The sequence below is a fragment of the Euprymna scolopes genome, chromosome 36, assembly GCF_053919585.1.
Source record: "Euprymna scolopes isolate OS-2025 chromosome 36, ASM5391958v1, whole genome shotgun sequence".
NCBI classification, from domain to species: Eukaryota; Metazoa; Mollusca; class Cephalopoda; order Sepiida; family Sepiolidae; genus Euprymna; species Euprymna scolopes.
This window is the reverse complement of record NC_136517.1, coordinates 17,465,988-17,492,984: the sequence shown is the minus strand read 5'-3', so window position 1 is coordinate 17,492,984 and position 26,997 is coordinate 17,465,988. Positions and strand designations below refer to the sequence as shown.

Genomic DNA, 26,997 nt, shown 5'->3' with positions numbered 1-26,997 from the left:
GATTCTTTTGCGAAATGACGGCCGTCGCACTTTGGGAATATTGCAAGCAATTTCTGCCATCATTTTTAGTTCCTCTTTTTTATTTCCATAATTTAACCTACACCAGAAGAACTCATTCTTATTCTAAAAAGTTGGAAAAGAAATTAAAATATCGCAAGAAAAATAACTGCAGGTAAATTTGTTTTTGTTTTACTGTGTGTGTGTTTTTTTCTTTTCGCTGTTTGATTTTTATTTAAATATTTTACGACGGCATTTTTGAATTCGTGTCCTACTTGAACACGCCATTCAACAGAATGCCATAAATTAAAATGTGTTTAAATAAAAATAAAATAAATGGCATTGTGTTATTTTATGTCGCTAAGAGAATAATTTTAATTTTTACAAGTGCTCATTCTTGGATATGATAAACGCGCAGTCGAAAATTTGTGTTATAGTTTTTAGTTGGAAAAATTGAACCATTTTTAACTTGTTCAGACTGTTGCTTTTATTTTAAAACTTTGGAGAATTAAAAGGAATTTTAGAAAAAATTACTGGAACATTTTTTTTTCTTTTCAAAGGTACAAATTATTTGAATTGTGGCCATTTGAGCCATCTATATTTTTCCGGGGGGGGGGCATTTTTAGCTGAGATGCCAAAAAAATATAAAGAAAATTAAAAATACAAGACCAAGCTAGCTTATTTGGTGAATTCCTATTTCAGTCATATAAATTATTTAGAATGAAATGAGTTTTCGATGCTAAGTATAATTTTTAGTCAAAGTTCTAAAACTTTAAATATTACTTTCGAAAAATGATTCATGAGGCATTTTTACAATAGCCAAGAAAAGAAAGAAATTGTTATAATATGAAAATAAATGACTGAAAAAGGGTCCTTTTTTTTTTTTTTTTTTTAACAAAATTTAACTTTCGTAAGAAATAAAAGCATTAAAATTTATACTTTTGAAGTCATTATTGCAAAGTGCGTAACTTTAAAAAAAAATTAATTTTATTTATTTTTAAAAAATTTTTGGTGCTAATTGATCCGCGCTATTTTTTTTAAATAGTATTTTCAAGTTTAATTAAAGTTTTATGATAGTTTTTTTATTATTATTATTATATTGTGAAGTTAAAGTACAAAAGAGCTACAAAACAGCCCCTTCCCCATGTTAAGAATGGCTTTCTAATTAATAACGTTATTTCAGCACAGATCAATAAGTGCACTCACTAGTACCCAAAATTTTTTTGGTACTAATGTTATCGCCCTAAAATAACGTTATTTAGAAAGCTATTCTTAATATGGGGAGGGTGAGTTTTGTAATTAATCTGTACTTTCACTTAATAATTTAATAATAAAGATATCGTAAAACTCGAATTTAATTTTATTATTTAATAGCACGGTAATAAGTGCATAAGCATTTTTTTTTTTTTTTTACAAAGGATTAATTTTATTTACGAAAGTTTAATTTCGTAATAAATAAAATTAATCCTTAATTTATAGTTTTGAACACCAAGAGTCCCTAAAAGTTGAAACATTCACAAACAAAATGCCCGACCTAAAAATAAATAAAATATAAATACTAATAAAATTAAAGAAGTGATTTTCTTTTCTTTTTTTAATGTATTAATTATTCAGATTTAGGGGTTTCAAAGGGTAAATTTTTACATTGACTACAACTCGCCGTTCACATTCGAAATGTCGACTTTTGTCGGTGTCCGAGTATGCTGACAACGAATATCGCTGTTAAATTTGAGGTTAAGTCATTTACCAGATATGGAAATATGATATCCAACGTAAAAGCTAATGTAATCCCTGGCAGCCATTTTGTCTTCATAACCGAGTAGTTAGTAATGCGCAAACGTGCAACTGAAGTAGACGAAAAGCAAATATTTTTTCACCCCTCCCCAAAATGGAAAAAAATGAGGTATGTATTCCGAAAGCTATTAACATGAGGAGGTTGGAAGTGTTGTTACTTGTGCACTTTTGCCACCGTGATGAAATAATGTTATTTTGAAAGCCATTCTTAACATGGGGAGGGGAGTGTGTTTGTAACTATTCTGTGCTTCCACCTAACAATTTAATTTAAAAAAATAAATAAATAAAAAGATATCGTGAAGCTTGAATTTAACCTGAAAAAAAAAAAAATTAAAAATAGCATGGTAGCAAGAGTGCACAACTTGCACAAGCACCGAGGTGTTTATTCGGAAAGCCGTTCTTAACATGGAGGGGGGTTAATCCGAAAGCCGTTCTTAACATGGGGAGGTTGGGAGTTTTTTTTTTGTTTTTGTTTTTTTGTGTCGTCTGCTCGGAAGAGATTTTCATGCACATTACTAATGAAAAAAATGGCTGCCAGGGATTACATTAGCTTTTACGCTGGATAACAAATGTTTTTTTATCTGGTAAACTACTTATCAGCCCCAAATTTAACTGATATTTGTCAGCATACCCGAAAAGTCGACATGTCGAATGTGAGCGGCGAGTTATAGTTAAAGTAAAACAAAAATACCTTTCAAGGTTTTGGAAAGACATTTTTAATGCCTTTTAACGCTAACATATTGCCGTAAATGTCCGTGTTTGTTAATGTGCTACTTTGTTTTCACTTCATCATCTTCGACTGAGGCAATTTTTGGTATTCACGCACTATAGTTAACAGTCAAGAAATCGAAAATAAAATAATTAAAAAAAAACTCTACAACAAGTAATGGTACTTATCTATTCTTGGTACCGCGCTATTTTTAAATAGATTTTTTTCAGGTTAAATTCGAGTTTCACGATATCTGTTTTATATTAAACTAGACCACCCGTGACCCGTTGGGTCAGTACGTTATATTAGCTATGGAATTCATGTATGAGCGTGACACTTGTGGCATAAAGAAAATAGTTTTTTTTTACATAACAGAAGCATTTCTATGAAAGTATATTAAAATGAAAAAAGAATATAGATAGATTTCTATGAGTCGTTCTGTTTATTATAATTGTTATTTTTTTTTAAATTACAGTTACTGAATTATAAGTGGTTGGTCATACTTATAGGTAAATATGCACTGAACAGGTATCATAATCCTTATTATAGTTAAATTCAAATTTTGATATATCATCTTTTAAATGAAATTGTTAGTTGAAAGTACAGAATAATAAAAAAAACACTCTCCACATGTTAATAATGGCTTTTTAAATAGAAAATGAAAATAAAATGTAACTTTTTTCATTTAATTTAAGCAAACATTCAGTACCCATTGTGTAAAATATTTAATTTGTATGTTAATAATAAGGTCAATAAAATTAAGACAATTCTTTTCTATTTACATTTTTTGTACAATTAATTTTTTTTAAAGAAAACTTTTGTTATCCTTTTGCTTAATTGAGACTTCTTATCAGGTTCTAACTCTCTTATATCCAGATTAATTATATTAATCAATTTATTTTATTGAATATGTATCGCTGAAAAGCACGGGTGCTTAAGCACTTATTGTACAGAAAATAAATATTGTATTCATATGCTAATAATAAGGTCACTAAAACTAAGACAATACTTTTCTATTTACAACATTTTTTGTACAATTTGAGTGTTTTAAAAAAACTTTTATGTTTTCCTTTCGCTTAACTATCCAGTTTTACATCGCTCCCTTTTTCTCTCTCTCACACATACACGTAACTATTTCTCGCATACGTAACGAAAACAGAGGGAGTAGGAGTGTTGAAATCTATGAGAGTGAAAGTGAGAGGTGTTTTCTTTCACCGCCGCTGTTTCTATTAATAATGAGTGTTGTTTTTTAAAAGATAGAAGTTTTTTTGAAACTGCGACAGACTTTACGAAGTTGAATGTTTTTAGCCGTTAAAAAAAACCCAAAAAACTACGGTTGATTTTATAAAATTATTTATTTATAATGACATGAATTAAAGATTTCTCGCGTACGTAACGAAAACAGAGGGAGTAGGAGTGTTGAAATCTATTAGAGGGAAAGTGAGAGGTGTTTTCTTTCACCGCCGCTGTTTCTATTAATAATGAGTGTTGTTTTTCTTGTTTGTTTACTTTTGTTTTTTTAAAAGGGAGAAGTTTTTTTGAAACTGCGACAGACTTTACGAAGTTGAATGTTTTTAGCCGTTAAAAAAAAACAAAAAACTATTTGATCAAATTAAATGAAATTGTTTGTATTTAAAGCGATATAAAAATTCCGGAATTGGAATAACGGATTGAAGACGTTGCTATTTACGCATGCGCAACCGGATGTTGAAAACCGGAAATCTGATTGCAAACATACAAGATCCATAGACTTTTAGTATTATATAGATTGTTAGGTGGAAACGCAGAATAGTTGCAAAACACCCTCCCCTTCCCATGTTAATTATAGCGTTATTTCAGCGTGGTACCAAAAATACTTAAGAACCCAAATAACTTGTACCAAACGCATTAAAATTTAATTTTTAATCAACCTGCACAGTTTTAAATTTGGAAAAGTGTAAGTTTTGCTTATTTCAAAATGTGTTTTATTATTTTGACATAACTGAATTCGCCAATCAAAAATGACTGTCTATATATATATATATATATACGGGAGCATGTGCGAAAAAAGCCTTTGCGAGACATACACGAAATGGTCACACACATTTTGCCTTTTATATATATATATATATATATATATATATATAGATAGATAGAAGAAAATGCTATATATATATATATATATATATATATATAGCATTTTCTTCTTCTATCTAACTATATATATATATATATATATATATATATATAAAAGGCAAAATGTGTGTGACCATTTCGTGTATGTCTCGCAAAGGCTTTTTTCGCACACGCTCCCGGGGGTGGGGGTTACGATCGCTTAGAACTATTTATATACCCCCTAGATAATAATATCTACGATTTGGGAACGTGGGTTGCCTCTAGATTTATTTACGTCGACTTTTATGAGATTCGCGCTATTTCGCTCTGTCGAGCCTTTGTCCTGCTTTTTAGTATAAATAAAGTGAAACTAAATTCAACTGGTGTCTTCTCGGCATCGCGCCGGGAAACGTCCAGAAGCAATCAGCTTTGGTCTTTTTTTTTTTTTTTTTTTTTTTTTTTTTTTTTTTTGATCAATGTGGGGCCAAACTCCTTATATCAGACAGTTTCTATTCAATCTGGACAGTGGGGAGCTAGTTTCCCCCTCCCCAAAATCTTGGAAAAACAACTAGCCGAAGTTGGGTAAACAAAAGTTAAGTCCGCTACTTCTATTTGACCTCATTAATCAGGTCAAATAGAAGCAGCAAAGTTAACTTTTCTTGCGGCCATGTATCAATTCTGTTTTTAATAGTTAAATAAGTTCAAACGTCTTTTCATTGTATGTCATGGTGGCCCAGTGGTTAACGTCGCACGTTTTTTTTTTTTTTTTTTTCACACTTTAATTTCCAACTTTGCCTTAAGGGTTCCGGTTCGATCCTCATACTCGCCTACCAAAACTTCTTTTTTATTTTACCCCACCCCCCACCCCGGTGTTTTGATAGTTATAAATAAAGGCATAATAGATTCACTGATTGATTTTACGCTATGAAACAGATACTGTCAAGAATTGTGAAAGTCAACTGAACTAAAGGAATAAATTATAAGATGGTCAACATCATGAATTTCGGAATAGTTTTTTTGTCATTTATATATCATTCAAACACTACGGTCTTTAAATATATGGTTAAGTGTTAGTTTTACTCATTTAGAACTGCTTTAAAGCTTCACCACTCACTTCTTGCGACCAAATTTCAAACAGTTTTTTACAGTTCATAGGTCACCTTCTCAGCTATATTTTGAAAAGAAAAATTTTCAATACTTGTTCAGTAAAACAAAAGTTATAAAATTACTGTGTTCGAAAATTCTCAGAATCTGTAAGGAACGGAGAGACATTTGTTTTATTGGCTATTGGTTACTACAGCAACCAAATCTGTTAGGCTACCTCGAATCAGCTGGGAACGGCAGAGATGATGACGTAACAGGATATTAAAAAAAAAAAACTGCCGCTAATAATTCACCGCTATCCCGATCTGTCGCTCAGTTGTACTGTCAGAAAGAGAAAATTTTATTTCAAAGCAAAGCCTAGAAAAATCATGGATTACTTACAAAAATGCAAACATGAAAAGTAATATGGTTAAGATTTAAACATGGAAAAGTAAAAGGATTAGTTGTTAAAACTGGAAAAGTAAAAGACGATATTCTAGTAAAAGAATATAAATTTATAACTTTAAATATTGCAGTATTAATTAAGATTGATTATGCAATGTTAAAATGAATTTTTAAAAAATTTCTTAATGCAATATTTTAAGTTATAAATTTATTATATTTTTCTAGATCTTGTTTTTTTCTTTTTCAGTTTTAACGTGTGTGTGTGTAATATATAGGTGTGTGTAATATATATATATATATATATATATATTATATATATTAGTGTGTAATATATATATGTGTGTGTGTGTGTGTGTGTGTGTGCATAGTTGCTTATTTCAGGCTTAAAAAATAATTTTAAAAAATTACCTTTATCCAAGTGACAACTGTGCCCAAACTTATGGTCATTGGTGTTGTAAACCAATTTTTATTTTTACTATCACCCTCCTCTCAATTCGACCGCATCTTTGACTGGCATTAGGCCAAGTTAAAGTAGTAAAAGTAATTTTGAAATTACAAAACTTAATTTCTGAATTTGGAAACCCTACAAATCGATAGAAAAAATAAGTTTTAATGCGTTTGGTAACAGTTATTTGTTGTATATTTGGTTTTGTTTCAGAGTTCTACTCTGTTAACTATGCTATGTGGTTGCCCAATTTTTTTTTTTTTTTTTTCGAGTGCGTATCCTGGAGTGAAGTGAGCCACAAATGATTATATCTATTTTCACCAAACCTATTTTTTCTAGAGTTTGATTCATAGCATCAGATATTGTCCTTATGTTAATCTATCATTGAAACTGTATCTTCCTGTCTACTCTGCCAACGTATGAACTTTTTATGCAATAAAACCTTTTGCCGATTTCAGTTTATTATCACTTGAGAACTTTAGTGCATGATATTCTTCAAGTAAATAAGTATAATTGCAAAGTATTTTTTTTTTTTTAAATTAACGTCTCCTCTGTGGAAAAAACAAACAAAAAAAAACGGTTATGAAGCCGATTTTGTACTCTGACAATAGAAAGAGTGATATGAAACTGCATTATTTTTTTCTGCTCTGTATTTTAATGAAGTGTGAATATTGTTATATCGCATATCCTTCCATATTTATGAATAAAAAAGAAACCAGCAGGAACAGTGACAGTGACAATAATGGCGATGCTAAGATGAACACCATTCGTCGACACAACATAAATTATCTAAACGCACATGACAACATTAAAGCCCATTTCTTTATACACCCACATCAACAGAATAACTGACAACTCACCTCCACAAAAAAAAAAAACATCCATCGAAAGAAAAATCAGAATTCAAAGCACAAACATCACCGCAGACGCAACTCCATCAGCATATAAACACATAATTATCCTATAAAACACTGCAACAGTACAATGCCTACTAGAACATATTCACAACTTTCTTAGCTTTAAATTGATATGATACATGTATACAAACATCAAACAGATGATTCCCGACAGTACATTAAAACACAAAACAAACATAAAAACCGAAAATGGCGACCAGTGCTGAAAGCCACCTTTGTCTATAACTACATCCGCAACATGAGAATAAATACGACCGCTTTTTCGACAAGCAAGCAGATCACCACAGCTCAAGCAGCGAGGTTCGTCCTGCCAACAGCAGCAACAGCAGCAATCTAAGAATGACCCACTTGTCACCAGCAGCACAGCAGTCAGCTAGGAACGATCTACTTGACACTAGCAGCTTAAGCCGAAATCAGCCCAGTGTATCAAGCAGTGAACTTCGTTTCGTCAGCAGCCATAGTCCTCGACCTTTCATCAGTGACAGCAACTATCAAGATTACTCCTCTTTTGCCATCGCTGCGGCCGTCACCGCACCCTTATTCCAGAACACCAAAGCCATGTTCCTGTTGCTGCCGCCCTTACCATAGCCTGATAATAACACCAGATTGTCACCAAGTTCATATCAACACCCGACCCGCCACTGCTGACATTTCCTGACAAATTAAACAGTTCATTTTACAATCATTTTAACTTTAAATAAAAGTTTAAACTCAACCTTTTCGTTTGTCCTTTTCTTGCTTCTATACGCTCGGTTTTGTAATATAACAATATCAACATATGCATTTTTTTTTTTTTTTTTCTTTACAATCTAGTAAAACCTAACCCTAACAATCTAATAAGGCGTTTCGCTGATTATCACTTGGGAACACTAATATATGATGGAAACGGAGCTGCTGACACTGGATTAGTAGCAGCAGCAACAACTGCCATATGCAAATGACCAAGCCAGCTGTGCCATGTGACAGCAGAGATAAAAAGGACTCGCGTGTTTAGAGGAGCAGATATTAAAGATGTGTTCGAATTGAAGAGGATTCGAGATATGAGAAAGCAGAAATAGACGTATTACACACATGAGCAACAGGTAAAAACGTGTCCTAAACATGGCCAGACAAAGTTCTATGTGTTTGACACGGTAGTCTTGTTAAGCACATTTGAGTACAAGAAGACTTTTGAACAAGACACAAGCCATTATTCTGGAAGTACCTGTAAATAAATGTCTGTAACTGAAAAAAAGTTAATCGAAATCTTTCCTTGTCTTTGTTTCTTTGCAACTCTTTGTATATAACATGTGCATCCCGAGTGTTGACCTAATATTCTTCAAGTGAGAAGACCAAACAAGTATAATTGCAAATCCCTTTTTAAAAATTTATTGATGGGGAAAGACTAACATCTCTTCTGTGTGTGTGTGGGGGGGGGAAGGGGGGCATTAAGAACAGAAGAGTTTTCCTCTCTCACTAGATTGTGACGTCAGCTTTGTAGTCTGACAAAGAAAAGAAAGTGATTTAAGCAGAGCATTCCCCAATATGGCAGTGACAGTCCATCAAACAAATAATAATAAACAGAAAAAACACCACTTGGAATGAAAAAAAAAACTGAAGCCATATAATTATAAGTTAACCCCCCCCCCCAAAAAAAAAAGTGTTGGCATCAACTGGTGCTTCATGAAGAGTCAAGGAGAATATAAAGACTGAGGAGAGAAAGCACTAACCAGATCTTCATTGGATGAGTGTGAAGATAATTAGGACCTTAGCGAGGCTTAGTGCCACCCAAATTCTAGTAAAGGCCATGGTTGTTTCCAGCAAGATATCAATGGTGAATGGCTGTTGCGATAATGCAAATTAATTTGCAAAAGTTATCGGAAAAGGTGGAGCATACATCTTCATATATTTATCAAATCTAGCAGGTGAGTGGTATATAACTTAAAAGCTGCATTATGATTCCAATTCCCAACCAAAACTTTGCACTGGCAGTTTTGTTTGTTGCTTTGAAATATACCAGGTGTAACTGTGTCTAAACATTGTATTAGTTTATTTTATGTTTGTGCCCCGTATGCGTTGGTTGATATGTGAAACCTTTGACTAATATGAGGTGCCTTTATATAAGTTTCCAAACATTTTTCGTATGGGCACTGTTATTGACGCATGAAACTCTAGTTCCCTTTGAAGTAATCTCCTCTGGCTGCAATGCACTTGTACCGTTCCAACAACTTCTAGAAGACCCCATGGAAATCCTTTTGTGTGGTCATGTCAATGACCCTCGTCATAGCCTCTTTCATCTCCCCAATTGTCTCATAACGACAGCCCCTAATGTTTTCCTTGAGCTTAGGGAGTAACCAAAAGTCACAAGGAGCAAGGTTTGGGCTATAGGGAGGGAGAGGAACTGTCTTTATGCCCATCTTTGTCAAATAGTCTGTGACAAGGATGCAGCACCCTTGAGACAAACTTTGCAAATCTTCGGCATCTTCAGTTCCTTGCAAATAATTGTGTGTAACTAACATTGAACTGTGCACTTATTGTCTCTACAGACACACAACAATTCTTATCCATGAAATTCTTTATTTGGCCAATCAACTCTGGTGTTCTGACTTCTTTACTCCTCCCACACCCCATCATTCCTTCTTGCCTTCCTTGAATCTCTTATGCCACTCAAAAACTGATGCTCGCTTCATGCAAGATGGTTCAAAAACAATCTGAAGTATTCCATACGTTTCTTTTTCCAAGTTTAAAACAATTTTATTGCATATCATTCTTCTAAAGTGTCCTCACGTTCATATTGCATTTTTGAAATTTACCAGCTATGACAATCGGGCTTTAGCAGGATGTATTCCAATTCCTGCTGTAGCTGTTCATTTGAACCTGAAATCATAAAATATGGTCAGTCATCTTTTAAGATGTATGTCAATAACATACTGAATTTTCAAGAGTCTATGACAATTTTAAATGCCTGTGCAAAAAGTCTGGAAACTTATTGAAGGCACCTCATATATATGCCCTTTTTGCGTACCAAATGATACTTATCTGTAACATGACTTTTGTTGTACGCAAGACTAAAGTAACTTCATCCAATGTAATCTAACATCTCTATTATTATATAAAAGTGTGCATGTGTGAAAGAGAGAGTTCTTTCCTCATAGGTTCTTCTAGATAGAAAGAATTTTTACAGGAAAATATTTTATGTTATTCCGGCAAAAGAGATAATAAAATCTTAGCAAATGATTTCTATTAAAAAAAGATGAATTCTTTATGTCTTGAGATATAGCTGAGTGGTAGATCATTCGACTACAGATCGAATGATCCCATGTTCAAGCCTGGGTGTATCTCACCATTTTATTTTAATTTTTTCTTATTAATAAGTTCAGTTTACACAATCTATCTTCTATATATATATAAAAGTGAAAATGTATGTATGTATGTTTGTGTGTATGTTTGTTTGTGTGTATGTTTGGATGTCTGCTAAAAACTTTCGACAGACGCGACGAAAATTCACAAACTCAGTATCACATCAAAGCTCCATCCTTTGCTCGAAAAATATCAAAAAATTGGCCAAAAACATTAACTTTTTCACCCCGAAATCGACAATTTTCGACGGGGGGTGGGGGTGGGTCAACAAAAACGGTCCTCTCGTGACAATGACCGATTCTACGCATGCGTCAGATGACGTCATGACCTGATTTACTTTAAATAGTTGAAAAACCGAACAAATTTTGTGAACGTCGCCTTAGCTCAGTCGGTTAAGGCCTTGGTTCATTATGTAAACGTTTTGGGTTCGAATCGTGGTGTGAGATGGTTTTTTTGTTGGTTTTTTTTAAATTTTAATATCGAAACAGGCTTATTTAAGCCATTTTTCATGTGTTCGTTTTCTGTTTTCATCGTTCGTTTGCATTACGTTATTATTTTTTTGTGTTTTTTTCCCGCTTAGTGTTAACGTTGTTTTCTTTTTTACTTCGCTTATTTTTAAAATTTTAATATCGAAACAGGCTTATTTAAGCCATTTTTCATGTGTTTTTTTTTTTGTTTTAACATTCATCTTTCTGTTTTCTTTTTTGTTTTTCGATTTTTACATTTAACATCGTTCGTTTGCCTTATGTTAGTTTTTTCTGTTTTTTTTTTTTTGATGTTTTGATCACCTCCCCCCCCCCACTTAAGTTTTAACGTTCGTTTTTATGTTTTCTTTTTTTACTTCGCTTATAACAAACAAACCTGGTTATTGACCTCATTTGCTGAATAGCTATTGCTTACGTCGTAACGCTCTACGACTTCCATGCGGGCACCTGTCAATTTGGTTATTACTTAAATAAATTCAAACATCTTTCAGTAACTCATTCTGGCTGGTCGATTTTCCAACTTCGCCTCAGGGCTTCGGGTTCGATCCTACCAACTTTTACCCCCCACCCCCGGTTTCTTTTTTATTTAACAGCACACACACCTCCAAACACCCGGGCAATGCCGGGTTCCCCCGCTAGTATATATATAAAAGCAAAAATGTGTGTGTGTATGTATGTGTGTTCGCTTTTTGTGTATGTCTACAAAAGGCTTTTTTGGCCGTCATTCTCGGTTGGCTCGCTCCTTCTTAAAACGTTTTATATGCTGTCTAAATAATAATATCTACGACTAAGGAACTCGGGTCGCAGCTATCTTTAATTTACCTGACTTTTACAAGCTATTTTCCAGATATTTTTTGATCGTCACATAGCAGGGAAAACAGAAACTGGCTTCCAGTGCAAAACTAGGTCAAACATCACGCAACTTAACGTTCTCGCACCTGCTAATTTTGCTTTATAAACGTCAACGTAACATACTTATCAATTCATCTATTCCCGTGGTCGAGATGGTTAGGTCGCAAACACGGTGGCCCAATGGTTAACGATCTTCATACTTACCTACCAAAACCTTTTTTTTTTTAGTTTAACCCCCCCCCCCGGAGGTTTTGATTTACCCAAAACTACACACACCTCCAAACACCCGGGCAACGCCGGGTACCCCTCGCTAGGCTATATATATAAAAGCAAAAATGTATGTATGTGTGTGTGTGTGTTTGTATGTCTGCTAAAAACTTTCGACAGACAGAACAAAAATTCACAAACTTGGTCTCATATGAAAGCCCCATCCTTCGCCCGACAAATATTGAAAAATTGGCCAAAAACGTTAATTTTTTTCACCCTGAAATCAGCACTTTTCTAAACGGGGGGGGGGGTCAGCAAAAACCGTCCTCTCGTGACGAGATCGGTTCTACGCATGCGTCAGTCGATGTCATAACCTGATTTAGTTTAAATATTTGAAGAACTGACACAATTTCATGTACGTCATATTAGATCAGTTGACTAGAGTGTTGGGTCATTATTTAAACATTTTGGGTTCGAATCGTGGTGTGAGATGTCTTTTTTTTTTTTTTCCGATTTTTTAAAAAATTTTAATATTGAAGCAGGGTTATTTCAGCCATTTCTCACGTAACGTTCATTTTTCTGTTTTTTTTTTTTTACTTCACTTATTCTTAACCCTAACCCACCCCCGACCGACCACACACACCCAAAAACACTCGGCCAACGCTGGGTACCCACCGATTTTTTTTAATTTTAATATTGAAACAGGCTTATTTAAGCCATTTTTCACATGTTTTTTTTTTATTTGTTTTTTTTTTTATTTTTCAGAAGTTTTAACGGTCGTTTTTCTGTTTTCTTTTTTGTTTTTGTTTTTCAGATTTTTACATTTAACATCGTTCGTTTACCTTACGTTAGTTTTTTTTGTGTATTTTGTTTTGATTACGCCCACCCCACCGCCCGGGTACTCCCCCCCCCCCCCCCGCTTTATTTTTCAGATAAGTTTTAACGTTCTGTTTTCTTTTTTGTTTTTGTTTTTCTGATTTTTACATTTAACATCGTGTTTGCCTTCTGTTAGTTTTTTTTTTTTACTTCGCTTATTATGTTTTGATTACCCCCGCCCTGCTTTATTTTGCAGCTAAGTTTTAACGTTCGTTTTTCTTTTTTTTTTTTTTTTTTTTTTTTTTACTTCGCTTATTCTTAGGTTTTCATTAACACCCCACACCCCCGCCCGATCACACACACACCTCCAAACACTCAGGCAACGCCTGGTACCCCCCCCTCCCCCCGCTAGTTTACAATAAAAGTGGTACCGTCTAAAATTGCCGGAAATCACTTCTTTGTTTTCATAGTTTTAAGCTGAACATTAATCAGAAGTGATTTTTTCCAGGACATTCATCATTAAGCACAAATATCAGCTGACATGATATTGTAAACAAACACAGACAGAATTTGATGAATGACAGTATCATTATTTTTTAATTTTTAAAAAGTTTTTTTTTGCAAATTAGTCCCCTGGCCAAATTATTTCTCATCTATATATATATATATATATATATATATATATATAAAAATATAAATAAAAATAATTATATAAATATAAAAGACAAATGCACACGCACATTTTTTGTATGTCTCGAAAAGGCTTTTTTTGCTGACGGTCCCGGTGGGTGGGGGTTACTATCGCTTAGAACTGTTTATATAGACCCTAGATAATAATATCTAGGATTTGGGAATGCAGGTCACCTCTAGATTTATTTACATCGACTTTTATGAGATTCAAGCTATTTCGCTCTGTCCTCTGATGGTCCTGCTTTTTAGTATAAATACAGTGAAACTAAATTCAAATGGGTTGTGTTCTCGGCTTTTGCCGAAACGTCCAGAAAGCAATCAGCTTTGAGCAATGTGGGGTCAAACTCCTCATATCAGACAGTTGCTATTCAATCTGAACAATGGGGAGCTGGTTTCCCCCTCCCCAACATCTTGGGAATAGGGAGCTGGTTTCTTGGAAACAACCAGCCAAAGTTGGGTGAACAAACTCAAAAGCTGTCCCGCAGCAAAAGTTAAGTCCGCTACTTCTATTTGCCCTCATTAATGAGGTCAAATAGAAGCAGCAGAGTTAACTTTTATTGCGGCCACGTGTCAATTCTGTTTTTAATACTTAAATAAATAAATTCAAATGTGTTTCCGTTAGTTTTCCGCGGTGGCCCAATGGTTAAAGTCGCACTTTCTTTTTTTTTTTTTTCACACTCTAATTTCCAACTTTGCCTCAAGGGTTCGGGTTCGATCCTCATACTTATGTACGAAAACTTTTTTTATATTTTAACCCCCCCCCCCTCCCTCTGGAGTTTTGATTTACTCAAAACCACACACACATCCAAACACCCGGGCAACGCCGGGTATCCCTCGCTAGGCTATTATATAAGTCTCACTTGTCTGTTTAAATGTATGTATGTCTCGCAAAAACTTTTGACAAAGGCGATGGATCCTGACAAGATCAGTGTCATTTTGAAGCTTGACGTCTCTGACGACAAATATAAAAAAATTGGCCAAAAACATTAATTCTTTCATCCTAAATTCGGCTGTTTTGTGCAAGGAGGGGTCGATTTTTTTTTTTTTTTTTTTTTTTTTTTTTTCCGCCATTTTAGCAAGTCATGGTCACTATTAGATTGACTTTGGTTAATTTCAGCGCTTTTGACTTCCGGTCACGTCATGGAGACATCGGCTAAGATGTCAGATTTTCTTTTACTTTCTTTTCCGCCTTTGAGTCATGGGTTCGAGCCTGCCTGCCTGCTTACTACCACTTTTTTTTTTTAATTTATTTTTGCTCAACACACACCTCCAAACCCCTGGGCAACACCAAGCACCCAGGCTAGTCATACATAATATTCAATTCTGCACTCTTGCCTGCTTTGGAGATGATAGGTCCAATTGTTTCCATTGTATTGACTGGCTTTAGTCTCTGGATCATCGTAATAAGATCCAAATTTCATCTTGTGTAATCAGTCTTTTGAAAAATTTCGACACTTCTCCAAATTCATTCTTGAGCACTCAATGTGTTCTTGCTTTGGAACGGCATCAGCAACCTGGGAGTTCATCTGGCAAACACCTTATCTAACCCTGTGGGTTGGTCATTGGCGTGACTGACCTATGTGTTACATTAAATGTCCTGGAAACGGTACCATACTGTGACATCAAGAAGGTGATAGAAGAGAACATCCCTCTAAAACCTAGGAAAAAGCACAAGAAATGGATAACACAAGAACTCCTTGACAAAATAAACAGTAGACAAAAACAATGGATGACCTTAACGAGGATAAATCCATAGACAAAGAAATAAAAAAGATGTGTGGTGAGGAAAAAGAGGCTGAATGAGGCAATGTGAGGAAATTGAGAGCACAACAACAGATAGTAAATACATGCACCGCAAGGTCAATGACATGAAAGAAATCATCTTCTCATAGCAGCTGTATAAAATCAAAAGATGGGAATGTCCTGATGGATAAAACAGACATACTGAACAGATGGCCAGAATATATTGAAAACCTCTTTTATGACGACAGAGGAAATCAGCCCGAGAATACTAAACTGATAAGAGGGCTACCGATCTTAGAGGCAGAAGTCAAAAATGCCATCAGAGAAATGAGCAAAGGAAAGGCTGTTGGACCCAACTCTATATAGTGAAAACGTATGAAACACTTGATAAAATAAGCATTAATAAGCTATCTGTTCTTGTCGATTGCATCTATGACACTGGAAAGATGCCCACAGATATGCTTATCTCCACATTCATCACACTCCCCAAAAAACCTAGAACAACCGGCTGTGAATGTCACAGAACGATTAGCCTGATGAGCCATACATTGAAGCAATGCCATATTCACAATTGCAATGCTGACAGAAAAATGTATAGAGATGCAGAAAGACGTCTACATGTGTTTTATCAATTTCTCAAAAGCTTTTGATAAAGTAAGACCTGAAGACCTACTCAAAATGCTATCTAAACTAGACATTGATGGGAAAGACTTTAGATTTCTGAGCAACCTTCATTGGAGACAAAAAGCGACAGAATAAATGGAGAGCACAGTAAGGAAACATTAAGAAAAGGAATCCAAGGGTGTATTTTGTCACCAGATTTATTCAACTTCTGTAGCGAAAACATACTGAAATAAATTGGGGACATCAAAGGAATAAGTTTGGGTGGACACATTAACCATCTTAGGTATGCAGACGACATTGTTCTAATAGCAGAAACAGAAGAGACCCTCCAACACATGCTGGATACTGTGGTAAAAGCAAATGAAAGTAAAGGAATTGGTTTAAACATCTCAAAAACGGTAAGCATGAAAGAATCCAAGAACACTCAATCTCCAATATGCAAGCTACAATGTCGCAATGTACCAGTTAAAGAAGTTGATAAATTCAAATATCTGGAATACTGGATCAAATTTGATGGAAGACGCACTACTGAAATACAAAGAGGGCTACCGATCTTAGAAGCAGAAGTTGAAAATGCCATCAGAGAAATGAACAAAGGAAAGGCTGTTGAACCCAACTCTATACCAGTGAAAACGTATGACACACTTGTTAAAATAGCCAAAGTCACCCTCAAGAGATTGCCATCAATCATGACCAACAGAAGCATTAAAGTAGGCACCAAATTCAGAATACTCCAACTGTATATATGGTATGTTCTATTATACAGTTGTGAGTGCTGGATAATCATCAACAGCACAAGAAAAGACTAGAAGCAACTGAAACTTGGTTCCTGAGAAGAATTTTGAAGATATCCTGGACAGAAAAGAAAACAAACCAGGAGGTATTAGAAATGGCAAACATAGAAAGGTTTCTAATAAGAACAGTACGAAAAAGACAAATGAGATTCATGGGACATGTCTACAGAAAAAGCGGAATAGAACAGATTAATTTGACAGGAAAGATCATGGGTAGAAGAAGCAGAGGACAACAACAAGAAGCATACGTTGACAGTCCGAATACCTGAGCAACATAAAAAATGATGAGCAACAATGAATTCATGAATGCCGGGAGAGAGAGAGAGCCATTGCCTTCAATGTCTGTACCAGGCAGGACGCCACTTGATGACGGATCCAAAAAGAAAACAGTCATCGACATGTTGTTCTTTGTTCTTTTGACTTGAAATGACCTTTGCTCCTCAGTGATACAGACTTTGGTGACTTGTGCCGGACGATTTGCCCTCTCAATCTTGTCCCAATGTAGCGAGTGGTGATCCGTCAGTCAGGCCATTTCAACACACAGGCTCTTCGCCAGAGTAACCGCTGGATACCAAGTAACCAACCGTGAATGGAGACTCCGCGATATTATTGTAGCCCTTTTGTTAAAACTGTAAAAGTATGTATCTAAGTAACCTGCTTAATGCAGTGTAAGAATATATCTAGTTATCACTTATAGGAGTCTGTGACGAACGGAAGCCCCACGATATCATTATACCATCTTTAGACAGAACAGATACTACCATTGGATTCTAGCCAGAAGATCAAGAAGGTATATATTAGTTTTACGTACTGCTCAAAAGCGACAGCATTATTATTTATTTATATATATATATATATATATTTTTTACTTTGTGTCTTTGGTGATCAGGAGATCCTATTTATTAAAAGGGAGGATAGAAGGTGATGACATACTATGAACATTAAATTAACGTATCTATACACTAATTTAATGTTCGTAGTATCTTATCACATTCTATCCTCCTTTTTAATAAATAGGATCTCCCGATCAAATGGAAGCCGCGACACACGTGCGTACGTACATTAAAGGTATTAACATATTAATATGTAGATTAGGGACAATCCCGAAAATTCGTGAAACAAACTAGGAGAAATTGGAAATAGGAGGGAGGATTATACAGCGGACGGTATTAAGGAAAACAGCTGGAATCTTAAGGAAAAACTTGAATGCGGAATCTTACCCGCAAACTAGAAATGCTAACCAGTCACATGGAAAATGCAACGGAAGTAAAACAAAAAAGATGGAATAAACATCACATAGAACCAAGGGTATTGAAACTGCAAAAATTTTTGTATCATTTTTGTTTGTTTGTATTTTTACACCAAACAAGGTACAGTGCCACTTTTATGTAGGAGGCTACTATTTGGGACATCATTTGCAGCAATACTATGTAGGGAGTTGAGCAGTTAGATGTCTGTTTTCATTGCATTTAAATTTCTGCATGTCAGTACAGTCAGGAAAGCAGGAACCCGGAAGGGAATTCCAAAATCTAGCAGTCCTAGGGGAAAAATATTAGAGTAAAAGGCATCCGGGTAACTACCCCCAAATCCCAAAAAGACATTAGCTCTGGCTGGTACACCGCAAGATAGTCGTGAACGTTAGAATGTTTTGACGTATGATCCAAGAAATTCACTATGAATGACTTTGTGTCTCATTTCGTAATACGTAAGAGAGGAGTGTAAAATACCAGTAAGACGTATAGAGATGCAGACGACATTGTTTTAATAGTAGAAATAGAAGAGACCCTCCAACACATGCTGGATACTGTGGTGGAAGCAAATGAAAGTAAAGGAAAGATCATGGGTAGAAGCAGAGGACAACAGCGAGAAACATACATTGACAGTCTGAATACCTGAGCAACTTCAAAAATGATGAGCAACAATGAATTCATTAATGCCTCGAGAGATAGACAAAGAGCCATAGCCGTCAATACTTATACCAGGCAGGACACCACTTAATTGTTGTTGATTGTTAATTGTTCAAATATAGTATTCATGTATTATTATTATTATTATTATTATTATTATTATTATTATTATTATTATAGTTAATTTGTTTCCCTTTAGTAAACTGTTTCAGCAATTTTCGGGACTAGTGGTTCTTGTGAACATCATTATTCAGGAATAGCATTCATTTGAATAATGAATCCTAAAATTTATATGCAGTAAGTCTTCTTTTACTTAAAATTGTTTCATTGTTCGATGGATTATTTTAGGGTTCTTTCAAAATATATATGCTAATTTTTGCTTAGGCAATGTTAGTTATCCCCCCCCCTCCAGATAATTGTATCTTTTTTCAGCACTGATTTGATATTACCATGTGTAAATTTATAAAAAACATCGATTTTATTATTTGAAAAATTTGATACAAGATGTTAAGGGAGACCACTCCGTTGGTGGCATATTGTGAACTTAGAGTTATTTTCCTTGCGATCTTTTAAATAGGACGATTCCAAAAGTTTTCTTGATTCCAATGCAATTACTGAATCCAGTTCTTAACATTACTAAATATTTGATTTATAACGTTTTATATTTTAACATCAGATTTGGGGCATTTTCCAGTATTGCCAACAAAACGAAAAGCTATCCCCTCCCCCACACACACACACAAAAACAAAACCATCAAACAACAAATAAACAAACAATTGAGAAACAACCTATAGGCACAGGCAATAATGGCAGAAGAAAAGATGGGGGACATAGTTTTGAAAGCCGGTTTATTATAATTTTTTTGTAGGTTTCCGATTACTTTTTGATTGTATTTGAAAGACTAAAGTTAATTTCGTGAAAAAAAAGTTATAATGAAAAATGTTTTCACGGCGACATCCAGAAGCTGACAAATTCAGCTAAATTTTGAAGTTAAATAAATTTGTTTTTTAAAAAAAAAAGAAAAAAAAAACGCTTTGAAAGATAAATATTAGTTTTCTGAGTCTATTTCAAAGATAATTAATAAAATCCTAAGATATTGAATTAAATAAAAATAAAAAACACCTTGTTTGTATAAAAAAAAAAATAGCTTAATAAGCTCCCACAAGCGAGAAATTCTAGCTTTGCTTTTGCTTAAGCAAAACTAAGTCCTCTACATGTGGATTCTACGGAAGTTCAAAATGTCAGAAAGTTAAAAGGTTGTCTGAAAATGACGCCAGATAGTTGTAGGGAGTTCTGGTTTTCTTTTTTTTCTTTTTTTTTTTTTTACCTCTAGCTATGTATCCATACATTCCTATAGTCAACATTTGTATAATTTTTACCATTTTTTAATTTTAGTTGTGTTGTTTTAAATTAAATTTTTATTTTTCATGATTATATAAAATTGTTACGTCAAAAGTTTAACGTTCATTCAAGCAAGGAAAATATTAGAATTTTACATATAAAAATCACTCAAACCATGTAATCTAAAAAAAAAAATTAAAAAAAACGTAAAAATATTTTTTTACAGTTATTTTTTTTGTGTCAAAATATTAAATAAACAATGCTTAATTCGATGATAATATCGAGATTAATTTTTCTTTGAGTTCTATCGAATTCATTAATATGGACTTTGAGGGCTTTTTTTTTTTTCGTAATGTTCCTGAAAAAATTACTTTTTCTTTTTAATTGTTATAATTTACAATGCTTTATTTTCATAAAAAAAATCAAAAATAATTTTTTTTTTTACTACTGAAAACCATAACTTTAGTAAAGGTGTTTTTTTTTTTGTTTTTTTTTTGTTTAAATAAAATAATTTCCACTAACATTCAAATAAAAATAATGGATTCATTATATTCTGTGATCATATATGATAAATACTGAAAATTTCATTAATTGGTTATTTCCTGATTTTTGGTGAATATTAAAGTAAAGGGAGGGAATGAAATGTTTATATATTTTGAGCATTGCTTAATCTATTTTATTAAAGTAGTTGCAAAAAAAAAATTTTTTTCTTACAATTACTCAAATGTTTTTAAGAAAAATTATAATGTTGTTGTGAATTATATTTTTTGTTATTAATGTTACATTATTATTAATTTGTTATTAAATAAAGTAGATGAAATAAATCATTTTTTAAAACTCTTAGTAAAATAATTACCTCCCTTAAAACAAGAGTTAAAACCCCGAATTGCCAATAAATGTTACCAAACACAAGATAAATTACTCGGTTTACCTACCTGGATAAGTTTTTGTATTTTGATTTATTTTAAAGCGTATATTTATTTTGAAACAAGTTACGAATTTTGGGGTTGTTACCAAAATTTGTTTTATTGGGTAATAAATATAAAAATAATCGGTGGGGGAAGAGATAAAGGCAAAGTACAGAAAATAAATTTTGTTCTAGAATCTCCCTAATGGAAGAAAAAATGGAAAAGGCAAGGGAGCAATAAAAAGGGGTGCAAATAAAAAAAGGAGCAAACAAAAAGTAGACCCGAAAAGTCTATTAATTTAGCCTAGATTTTATTAATATGTAATAAAATCGTCATTGCTTTTATTTCCCAAAGCAGTGTTTAAAAATTAACAAAGTAACAATTTAAAACAAAACCATACAAAATATATATAAAGAAAGAATACAATCCTTTAAAAGAGCTTTATCAATTTTGAGCGGCAAAGTCAACTTTATCGCTCAAAATGATAATGACAATTTGAAGGAAAAATATGAAATATTCTTGATTTTCTTCTCAAAATAAATTAGAAAGTTGAAAAGAAAGCGAAATGCAAAATATAAAACTCGTCTTTTAAAGTTGTTCCTTTTTCTCAGTTTTTCTCTATTTTGTTTTTTCTATTTTTTTTTTATTTTTTAGCTTGTTTTCCACATGGTCTCGTATGAAAAAAGATGGCCAGTGCCGAAGAATGTGGATCAACTGCATGGGAAGACGATTTTAATTACAAGAATATCTTCTCATTTTATACAATGGAGAATCATCAGAATTTTCTGGATAGTTGCTCTCAAAACCATTTCATAAATAATGGCTCTAAAAGCGTACAAGATGATGTTTATGATATACTCTACGGCCAACTCCCAGATCGAAGATGGCCAATTGAGAATACAGTACCAAAGGAAATGAACACTGCAGATTCTTCAGAACAAACCATACCAAATTGTTATTGCATGCCAGTAATTTCAGAGTTGAGACAACCACAAACTGAGGAAAGGGACCAAAATGATTTGTGCCTGCCATTTCCAATGGATTTATCTCGTGCGTACCTGCAAAATTCGGGCTCTGATGAATCAGAAGATGCCTATCCATGTTTGAATTCTGCTTATCAGGCTTCAGAACTTTTACAACAAACTAGTTCTGTTTCATCTGCGTCTCTCTACCCTCCTCCGGCATATGGTGACCTCAAGAATTCCCAGAGCAATGTCTTCAGACATTCTACAAAAGATCAACTTCCGGATACAAATGCTGTCTTCTCTGATGTTGTCTACTCCAAGACTATCGAGATTTTAAGAGAGAATCCAAAAGACAAATTCCAGACACTGCCATATCTTGAACCAAGCGTAAAGGGTTCTGATTCTTTGAACAGTTTTAAGGATGCCAATAAAGATATTGCAATCAACAATTATAATTTCTTGCCATCTAATTCAAGAGTTTTGCCAGCTGATACTGAGAAATACTGTCATAATAATTGGGAAAATCCCCCGGCTTCACAAAACCTTTCTTTTACTGAAACTGCTGCATCGAATTCTAAGCAATTTAGTGCTGATCAAAGAACTGAAAAGTTTGAACACGTGTTAGCATCTTTGAAGAATTGTCTGCTTCCAGATTTTTCTTTCTCTAACTTCAAAGATTTGCCTCTCGATTTTGCTGACATCTCATCAAATGCAAAAGCAAATCTAGCGACCGATACATCAGCAACGACATTGAAGAATGGTAATTTGAACTCCCAGAACTTGCATCACAAATCCTTGAAAGAAAATCTACATCTCCACAACAAAGCAAATGGCGATATGTTTCTTACGCCTGAAAACCCCTCAAATACATCAAAGCATTCGGAGCATATTCTTAAGCGTAAATCTTATGATTATTCTGATGGATTGGCAGCAAAGAAAAAGTCTAAGATGGATCTTGTGACAATTCCATCAGTTCGTGATTCTTCAAAACAAATTCCAACAGTGAATATTGCAATACACCAAATACCAAATAACTATCCAATATCTCCGAATGGTTATATGAATCAGACGGTTCCAAATACTCAAAGAATTCCTTCTGTGACCAAAATGAATTTGAATAGAATCAGCAAAAAGCCAACAAAGACTTGGACCTCAAAGAAATTTCTCAATAAAATGCCAGTTTCAATCCGAGCTCGCAATGCAAAATTCTTGTGTGATGAAAAGGACTTGCGTGGGCGGACTGTTCGCGAATTGCTAGAAACCTGCGAGATTATTCAGAATAAAATGAATTCAAAAGCCAAAACCAATGTTTGCATGAATGGATCTACCAACGTCCTGACTAAAGATTCTTCTGAGCTTACCGTTCCAATTCTCTCATCCCAGACAGACTGCTTAAACAATTTAAATAAAAACAGTGAGGTTTACAAGGGAAGCAATCATATGAAAACCACTTCTATCCAAACTTTACCAAAATTCCAAGATCATAAAATTGGAATTCATCTACCGCTTCCCAAAATTTCAAATTTAAGGAATCTTTCACCAATCAATGTTTCTTTTCCAGGTAAAAGTTTTTTCTCTCTTTTTAAATTGAGTGGGTGAGGATCTGGTTGGTTAGGTTAGTCTTTCTCACATGCTTCAGAAAAAAAAATTCTGCTCAGGAAGGCAGTTGCAGTTGTTCCATTGTGAATCAGTAGAGATCAATGAAATCTCTCTCTACTGTTATATAATAGTTACTTTGTGTGTGCGAGTTCCTTCCTCATAGGTTCCGAAACGGTTGACCCTATTTTTTACATAAAGCTAATTTGTATCTTTGGCAGTGTTCTTAGATATGTTTTGTACAAAAATTCATCTGATAAGAATTGGAAAATCCAATCTTAAAAATAGCTTTTCTCTCTTATAGATAAAAATTGAATAATTTTTACAGGGGAATATTTTACGTTACACCAAAAAAGGGAGATAATAAAATTTCAGCAAATCATTTCTTCTTAAAAAAAAAGATTTAGTATAATCTGGCGATATAGCTTAGTGGTAGAGCATTTGACTACAGATCAAATGATCCCCTGTTCAAGCCCGGGTGTACCTCACCATTTTATTTTTATTTTTTCTTATTAATGAGTTCAATTTACGATAAAACAAGAGGTACCATTTAAAATTGCCACAAATCATTTCTTCATTTTCCTATTTTAAAACTAAATATTAATCAGAAGTGACTTTTCCAGGGCAAGAGAGGTTTCCAGTGAGTAGAAAGTGGACCTTGTAACTCTTGCTTCCCTTATTTTGTACTTTAGTCATCACATTCCAGGAGAGATTTATCTGACAAAGGGGAAAGAATTGCTGTTTTTAGGTTGGAATCTATCCATATAACATTTATTGGTCCTTATTTAGAATTCTACTGAATTAAAAAAACAAAAAGTACAGAAAATACAGACAAATCTTTGATATACATACCTGTCCCAGAACAAAGACATCATATTCCAAAAATCATATTGATCAAGTAGGGTTTTTTTTTTTTTTTTTTTTTTTCTTCTGACAAAGGAGGGATTGTTGGTTTTCCAACAAAGGAGGGATTAAACCTAGTAATTCTCTCCTGTTCGTTTGTTCACACTTTTTTCAATAACCACACCTTGAATTATTTATTATTATTTTTTTTTAATTTTGCACAAACATTAGTCATGGTGAAAGTAAATTTTTGCCAGAATGGATTTTTCAAGATAACACTGGTTGCTATCCTAGGCATCATTACAGGGGTAAAATTGCCCCCAAATTGTTCATCTGTACGTTTTTTTCACTTATGGAGGGGGACCCTGCAGGCTCGGGTTGTTAATTAAGAAAATCAAATTTTATCAGGAAGCAAAATGGGAGCCATCATGTTGTTTTGAAATATGTTAAAATTCAAGGGTGGACAACTCGGTTTGACTGCCGAGATTTTATTTGTATTCGAAATAATTGAAACTTTTTAATCACTAAAAATCATAAATTTGGATTTTCTTGAAAAGACTACTCGATCGATTTATGTGATTTTTGGAATATGGCATCTTCGTGTTGTGATGGGCATATACAGCATAGGTTTTTCTGTATTTTTATTCTTTCAATTAAGTTCAATTTGACTAGTTTTTAGCCTTGAAGTGGTGTTTTTATTTTCATTTTTATTTTAGCTCCTTACATCAAACTGACTGGAAACAATGCCGAGATAAGCGGACAGCACATACAGCACCTGGTAGTTTCAAATGGACACCCATCTGGCACTGGCCAGACTCATCGTTGCTTAACTTTAGTGATCTGACGGGAACCAGGTGTGCCAAACGTGATTATGCTGTATATTGATGCAAATACAAAATGAAACTGTTCATAAACACATAATTTTCTTAAGATTCCTTAAGAGGAGGAGGAGGTGGTGGGGAGGAGGAGAGAGAAAGAGGCAATCTGTACTAAATCAGGTGAATGCGGATGTACCTGTCATCATAATTTCCTTTTCTTTTTATTCAAAATTATTATTAAAGTAAATTTGCGTGAATCCAACTTTTTTTTGATTCTGTTATTGGCAACAGAATGTACCAAGTGAAGGTTGCCACCATCACTAAGTGAAATTGGTGCTATGTAACTGACTGGATTCAAAGTCAGTTGACACACTCAGATTGTCAGTTTGTGTCATTAACTACGTAACCACTGCCCCCTCCTACTTGAAAAGCCGTTACGCATGATCGAACATTATATTTGATTCTCAAACAAAGCATGAGGAATCCAAATTCTTTTCTAGATTTTTTTTCAATTCGCTTGAGATCTTCATCGATGGTTGAACATCTCCTTAATTTTTTTTTTTTTTTTTTTTTTTTTTAACTAAATTTCTGATGTTAATCAAATTCAATTGTTTTTCATTGCACATGAGGCTTGTCATATTTCAATTATAATAAGGAGAGTAGAAAGTGGATAAATCTTATTTCCCATATTTTTGTCCTTTAGTCCTCAAATTCCATGAGCAATACTTGCTGACAAAGAGAGAAGAATTGCTGTTTTCTAGGTCAGAATCTATTCCATCTAATACTCATTGTTGGCAAGTTTTTGACTTTGTAGTATTTTTTTATTAGCTCCTTGCATCAAGTGTCTTCATGCCTTGTCTGAAGTAGTTTTCAGAAAAAAAATATCTTCACTGCATCTGTATAAACTGAATGTTTTTAAAAAATATCTTCAAAGTTTCAGTTCAATTCAGTAACTTCGTCAAAAAATACAAGAATCCTCTAGCTGCCCTGTCTAGAAAAAGGTTGGAAATTTACACAGAAGAGGATCCAGTGATCCAGCCCAAAGTTAGTCTTGAATTCCTGATTGAGAAAGTGACTACCTTCTAGTAATAATTGCACAAACTTCTGAATAGTAAGTCCTGTTGATTCCATCAAGAAGATTGAAGAACAAAATAAACATTGAAATGGTTGAAAAAACTTAGTTCTCGAGTTTGCTTTCATAGACCAGATCCCATAATCCCTGCACAATTCGAGTTACCAGTCGTTGAACTCTATGGGCTGAATATTATGTATTAGATATGGAGTGGAAGCCTGGATACCATATGTTAGATTATGGGGTTCATCAGTCAGGATGGATTCGATAGTAAATGGATAAGACGGGAGCTAGATAAACACATGCTTTATTTATAAGATGCTATTACACAAAGAACGATAAAAACTAAGGGCAATAACTCTTCTCAACTTCAGACTTATAACAAGCCGTAACTACTACAACACTATACTCTAACAATGTTTTCGTTTTTGAAATTCCTACAGTAAGCAATTGTGAAATGATGTTAATCTATATATTAATACAATAGCATGTGTGTTATTTTCTGTCACGCTTACATCCGAGACATTTAATTGTTATGTACTTCCATTTCTG

General features: G+C 33.8%; 1 protein-coding gene across 1 annotated transcript in view; it reads left to right on the top strand.

Annotated features, from left to right (window-relative positions):
* Positions 1 to 26,997, top strand: part of LOC145260215 (uncharacterized) — a 51,081-nt gene continuing 24,084 nt past the window's right edge. Inside the window, exons 1-2 of the mRNA XM_080118040.1 lie at positions 1 to 172; positions 21,806 to 23,677. Of these exons, the coding sequence (XP_079974166.1) occupies positions 21,838 to 23,677 (1,840 nt within the window). The 5' untranslated portion in view covers positions 1 to 172; positions 21,806 to 21,837. The remainder of the gene's footprint in view (positions 173 to 21,805; positions 23,678 to 26,997) is intronic.